Source organism: Helianthus annuus, chromosome 10 (assembly GCF_002127325.2).
Source record: "Helianthus annuus cultivar XRQ/B chromosome 10, HanXRQr2.0-SUNRISE, whole genome shotgun sequence".
In the NCBI taxonomy this organism is placed as follows: Eukaryota; Viridiplantae; Streptophyta; class Magnoliopsida; order Asterales; family Asteraceae; genus Helianthus; species Helianthus annuus.
The window spans coordinates 111,965,888-111,972,602 of record NC_035442.2 but is presented as its reverse complement, the minus strand read 5'-3'; the positions used below and the strand labels follow the sequence as shown (position 1 = coordinate 111,972,602).

At 43.4% G+C, this 6,715-nt stretch overlaps 1 protein-coding gene and 1 non-coding gene across 2 annotated transcripts; one reads left to right on the top strand and one right to left on the bottom strand.

Moving 5' to 3' along the window:
* Window positions 1–1,139: 1,139 nt before the first annotated feature.
* LOC118483476 lies at window positions 1,140–1,245 on the bottom strand. Its single transcript, XR_004870765.1, has one exon. It is a non-coding gene; the product is annotated as a small nucleolar RNA R71 (small nucleolar RNA).
* A 4,437-nt stretch (window positions 1,246–5,682) lies between these two features.
* Window positions 5,683–6,132, top strand: LOC118482675. The gene has a single exon (XM_035978268.1). It carries the CDS (start codon window positions 5,683–5,685, stop codon window positions 6,130–6,132), a length of 450 nt encoding a protein of 149 aa, XP_035834161.1.
* Window positions 6,133–6,715: the final 583 nt, after the last annotated feature.

The window sequence follows — 6,715 nt, the reverse complement described above, 5'->3', positions numbered from 1 at the left end:
TGGTTTACCCACTTCACCCATCACACCGAGAAACATCATGGCTGATTCACAAATTCCACCTACAACGGGTCAAACGACCTCATCCTTTATACCTACTTCCACCCAACCATCACCAAACACCACCTTACCTAATACCACCGCCGAATTCACACCATCCAATGTCACCCAACCAATCACCACTCAAGCTGAACCCGCCATCACCTACAACCCATCCACCACAATCCCACCCTTATCCCACTTCTTTCCCCCAACTACGGGTCAATCATCATCCACCTTCACAATTGCACCAAATTCAACCATTGTGCATACTACTTCATCCTTTAGACCACAACAATCGGGTTTTCAGTATTCGACCATCCCATTTGGGCAGACTTCGGGAATTCAAGGAGATGGTTATGATGAGGGATTTGAAGAATTTGAGGGTTACGATAAGGATGGATATTTTTATGGAGGTTATGGTGATCAAGGGGAGTTTGGGTATGTGCAAAGTCAATCTCAAGGGATGGCAAGTGTTGGTGGAATGCCACAACAACAACTTATACCACAACACATTCGGCCAAGACCTCAAGGGCCACCAATGCAACCACCTATTCCATTGCAACAAGTCCGGCCACAACATGTACAACAACAATTTCAAAGACCACCTCAACGCCCACCTATGCGACAACAACAGTTTCAACAACCAATCGCACCACAAGGGCAAGTACCAAGGCCAAATGGTCCTATTATTCCAAGAGGTAGGTATGGTGTACCAAGGAGACACCTTAGAGAAAATGTGAGGGGCATTGAAGCACATTTTCGGCCGGTAATCACGCAAAACCCTTCACCGGTAGTCATTCCTCATAATGATCAAGGGCGAACATTTGAAGTAAGAACGAACTCTTTGCAAAGTTTACCAAAGTACAAGGGGTTGGCAACGGAGGAGCCTTATTTTCATTTAGAGGCTTATGACTCGATTTGCAACACTCTTGGGAGTCAAGGGTTTTCGGCCGACGATATCAAATTGGTATTATTCCAATTTTCTTTGGAAGATAAGGCGAAGAAATGGTTTTACACGTTACCTTCGGCATCCATATATACATGGGGGGAGATGCAACAAACTTTCTTGGATGAATTTTACACCGCCCAAAAGACCAACGATGCAAGAAAGGGGTTGAGAAGCTTCCAACAACAACATGGTGAGATGTTTCACGAGGCATTCGAGCGTTTCAATATGATGATTAAAAATTGCCCTCACCATGGAATTGAATTGTGGGAGTTGATGAATGCCTTTCACGAGGGGTTGAGTGCCGAAGATGCACGTGATTTGATGTCTATTACCGGTGGGACTTTTGGAACAAATTATGAGAACGATGATTGGGAGTTCTTGGAAAGCATGGCAACTACATCAAAGAGGAAAGCTCAAGCCTCAAGAAGAGCTCGACCGGCCATTGCCCGACCTCAAGTGCACGCCATAGATGATGGTAATGTTCAAACCACTAACCAAATTTATGATGTTTGTGCTTTGTGTAATGAAATAGGTCACGCGGCTGAAAATTGCCAAGGGATGTTGGAAGGGCAATACGAAGAGGTCCATGCGGTTCAAGGTCAAGGTCAAGGAGGAGGTGGTAGGAATTACAACAACATGAACTCTAACACCTACCACCCCGGGTTGAGGAACCACCCGAATTTTCGGTACGGGAACCCCTCAAATCAAGCAAACCCGAATTTTCAAGGTAGCCAAGGTAACTTTGGTTCACGCCAATCTTACAATAACCAAGGTGGATACCGAGGCGGAAATAACCAAGGTTATCAAAAACAATATCAAACGGGTCACGAACAAGGGGGGTCTTCGGGTGGAAACGAGATGATGGAAATGCTAAAGAGCATGCAAATGGAGATGCAAAAAAGGAACCAACTTGATGAAGTGCGAATGCAAAAGGATGAGGTTCGTGATAAAAGCATCCAATCACTAACAACCCAAATGGGTCAATTAGCAACCGATATGGCGGAATTGAAGAAAGGCAAGGGTCAACTTCCAAGCGACACTAAGGTAAACCCTTCGCATGGTTCGTCACGAGGTAATGTTAATATTAATCATGTTAGTGTTTTGAGGAGTGGAAAAGAATTTAAAGCCAATTTGTCACCCGAATTGGTTGAGGGGGTAGTTGAGGATGTTACGGGTAATGAAAGTGATGAAGAAATTTCACCAGTTAAACCAAAAGAAACGATTGTTAAAAAACCAGGTTTGGGTGAAAACGAAAAGAATGAAAAAGTTGAGGGTGAACCGAGTCAAGTCCCGTTTCCATCGGCCTTACTTGACCCGGGAAAGAAAAATTTTATTGTGTCGAGAGGTCCTCAAAAAGAGGAGATGTGGGACATGTTTAAACAAGTAAAAATAAATCTCCCACTCCTCGATGCAATAAAACAAGTCCCCGCTTATGCAAAATTCTTAAAAGAATTATGTACACAAAAAGGCAAAACAAGAAGAAAGTGCCTAAGCGGGTGGATTTAACCGGGCAAGTGAGTGCGGTTTTGAATGGGGAGCTTCCTCCTAAGCTCCAAGATCCGGGCACGCCATTGATTAATATACAAGTTGGAAATTTTCAAATGGCTAAGGCGTTGCTAGATCTTGGAGCCGGGGTTAGCATTTTACCGGGGGGCTTATATGACCAATATGACTTTGGTCCGTTAGCAAGGGTGGAGACAACGGTTGTTTTGGCCGATTTGTCTCATAAGTTACCTCGGGGTATGGTTCAAAATGTAATTGTGAAAATTGATGAGTTTTATTACCCGGTTGACTTTTTAGTCTTGGATTACTCATCGGCGGACCCTAAGCAACAACAAAATATAATTTTGGGTCGGCCGTTTTTAAGCACCGCACATGCTATTATTGATTGTAGATTTGGTACAGTTGATATGGCTTTTGGAAATAGAAAAATGCGTTTGAATGTTTTTACTAACAATTCTAATGCTAACGGTGTTGATGAGTGTTTCATGGCAGATATAGTTGATGGATGCAACCCGCATGAGTATGAGGAGGATGGTTTGGATATTTGCCTGTGTGATTTTTCTGAATAGGTACATGCTTATGCACTCCGGGTTGAAGAGGAAGCGCAAGATGCAATGGCGTTGAAAGAAGGTAGGCCACCATGGACCCACCAGTTCGAGGGTCTACCGGTGGAGATTGATTCGGGTACGAAACCATCATTGGAGGAACCGCCAAAGTTGGAGCTCAAAGACTTGCCGAGCCATTTGAAGTATGTGTTTTTAGGGGATAATGACACCTTACCGGTCATTATTGCCTCTAATTTGGAGTTGGTACAAGAGCAAGCGTTGATGGAGGTTTTAAAAGAGAACAAGGGAGCTATTGGATGGACGATTGCCGACCTCAAAGGAATTAGTCCATCCGTTGTCATGCATAAAATCATTACCACTGAAGATGCAAAGCCGACACGAGAGGCTCAAAGGCGATTGAATCCGAACCTACGGGAGGTAGTTAAAAAAGAGGTAATTAAATGGTTGGATGCGGGAATTATTTATCCAATTTCGGATAGTGCTAGGGTGAGTCCCACCCAAGTTGTGCCTAAGAAGGCCGGCATTCAAGTAGTCAAGGATGAAAGTGGTGAACAAATTGCCACCCGACCGGTTACCGGGTGGCGTGTATGTATTGACTACCGAAAATTGAATGCCGCCACTTCTAAGGATCATTTCCCGCTACCTTTCATTGACCAAATTATTGAAAAATTGTCAGGTCAAAAGTATTATTGCTTTTTAGATGGGTATTCGGGTTACAATCAAATCGCCATACACCCGGATGACCAACACAAGACCACCTACACATGTCCATATGGCACCTTTGCCTTTAGGCGAATGCCATTTGGCTTGTGTAATGCTCCGGCAACTTTCCAACGATGTATGATGAGTATCTTCTCGGACATGGTTGGAGAGTCGCTCGAAGTATTTATGGATGACTTCTCCATTTTTGGCACTACTTTTGATGCTTGTCTCAACGAATTACAAAAGGTTTTAAAAAGGTGTGTTGAGAAAAATTTAGTGCTAAGTTGGGAGAAAAGTCATTTCATGGTGCAAGAGGGCATTGTGTTGGGCCATGTGATTTCTGAAAGGGGGATGGAGGTGGACAAGGCAAAGATACGGGTAATATCATCTTTGCCACCTCCGAAAAATGTTAAGGGTGTAAGATCGTTCTTGGGACACGCGGGTTTTTATAGACGTTTCATTAAGGGTTTTAGTGTTATCACCAAACCCTTATGCAACTTGTTATTGAAAGATGTCCCATTTGATTTTACTAACGAGTGTATGCAAGCTTTCACTGTTTTGAAGGAACACTTGGTCAAGGCGCCTATTTTGCAACCACCCGATTGGTCAAAGCCGTTCGAGATAATGTGTGATGCGAGTGACACCACTATTGGTGCAGTTTTGGGTCAACGGGTTGACAAGAAACCGGTGGTTATTTACTATGCAAGCAAAACTTTATCCGAAGCGCAACTTAACTACACCACAACCGAGAAGGAATTACTAGCGGTGGTGTATGCTTTGGATAAGTTTCGCTCGTATATTTGGGGAAGCAAGGTGGTGGTTTATTCGGATCATAGTGCGGTTCGGTACTTGATGGACAAAAAGGACGCGAAGCCGCGTTTGATTCGGTGGGTCTTATTGTTACAAGAGTTCGATCTAGAAATCCGAGACAAAAAGGGTAGTGAGAATGTAGTAGCGGATCACTTGTCTCGGATTCCGGTGGAAGGGACCGATGATGTGAGTGAAATTAATGAAAGTTTCCCCGATGAGCAACTCTTAGCCGTTTCCACTTTCGTTGCACCGTGGTATGCTCACTATGTCAACTACTTAGCCACGGGTGCCATCCCAAGTCATTGGACCAAAAAGCGTCGACAACAATTTATGGTCCAAGTGAAGCAATACATTTGGGATGAACCGGATCTCTTCAAAATTGGACCGGATCAAGTTATACGAAGGTGCGTGCCCGAGACAGAAGTGTTGGAAATCTTGACTCATGCCCATTCGTCCGCTTGTGGGGGTCATTTTAGTGGGCACAAAACAGGCTATCGGGTTCTTTCTTGTGGGTTTTATTGGCCCACCATTTTCAAGGATGCAATTGAGTTTGCTAGAAATTGCATTAATTGTCAAAAGATGGGAAGCATATCGAAAAGGGATGAGATGCCATTACAACCAATCTTGGTTGTAGAGATATTTGATGTATGGGGTATAGACTTTATGGGTCCGTTTCCGAATTCTAATGGCTTTCTTTACATTTTGGTGGCGGTGGATTATGTCTCGAAGTGGATTGAGGCTATTGCAACACGAACGAACGACCATTCGGTTGTTTGTAAATTTGTTCAATCCAACATCTTTTCTCGCTTTGGAATTCCGCGAGTTATTATAAGTGATGGTGGTTCGCATTTCAAGAACTTCAACTTTGGGAAATTATTGAAGAGGTATAGCGTGAACCACCGAGTTGCCACACCTTACCATCCGCAAACAAGTGGACAAGTCGAAGTGTCCAACCGTCAAATCAAAGAGATCCTCATGAAGACGGTAAGAACGGATAGAAAGGATTGGTCGAGCAAGTTAGACGATGCATTGTGGGCATACCGAACGGCCTACAAGACTCCTATCGGCACAACGCCTTACCAGATGGTGTATGGTAAGGGTTGTCACTTGCCAATGGAGTTGGCGCATTGGGCACATTGGGCGATTAAGACGGTTAACGCGGATTATGATGAGGCGAGTAAGTTGAGAAAGTTGCAATTGAGCGAGATAGAAGGGATTCGAGATGAGGCGTACGAATGTGCATCGGCCTATAAAGATAAACTCAAGAAAGTGCATGATGCGAAATTGAGAAAGAAAACATTCGAAGTGGGGCAGAAAGTTTGGTTGTATAATTCAAGATTGAAGATGTTCGCGGGCAAGCTTAAGAGCAAATGGATGGGTCCGTATGTCATTCGGAGAGTTGGGAGATTTGGTGATGTAGACATCCAAGACGAGCAAACATTGAAACAACAAACGGTGAACGGTCACCGCTTGAAGCCATACTTGGAGGGGAATGACATGAACAATTTGGAGCTTGACAAAGCGGGCTACCTCTTGCGCCCGGTCGACGAGGAACAACCATGAGAGGCCCAGGTTTGGTAGTGTACATAGTAGTATTTTATTTTGTTTTGTATAAATTGCACAATTGCCATAGTTCCTCGAAATCCGTGTTTGAAACAAGTGTGGGGATGTTCGGGTCACGAATTACTCTAACATTGTGTTGAGGACAACACGAGATTTTTGAGGGGGTAGGGTAATTTTTACAAGTTTTTGAAAAAATTAAAAAACATAACATAAAAAAATCGAAAAAATTAAAAAATCTAAAAAAATATACCTTAAAACAGCATTTTGCACGAATCAGGATTGCCCAGTATCCACCGTAATTTACGGTTCTACCGTAATTTACGGTGGAAAGGAGATGTTGTTGGTCTTTATGGTAAAACTCTACTGATTTACGGTGAAAATTTCATGTTCAGTTTTCACCGTAAATTACGGTCATACCGTAATTTACGGTGAGCTATGAAAATGGTTGAGTTTTACGGTATAGGTCTACTGATTTACGGTGCAAATTGGTGATTCAGGTCTCACCGTAAATTACGATGAGACCGTAATTTACGGTGCGGAGAAAATTCATGTCCGTCGTTTGGGCCCGGCTTGTACATAAAAA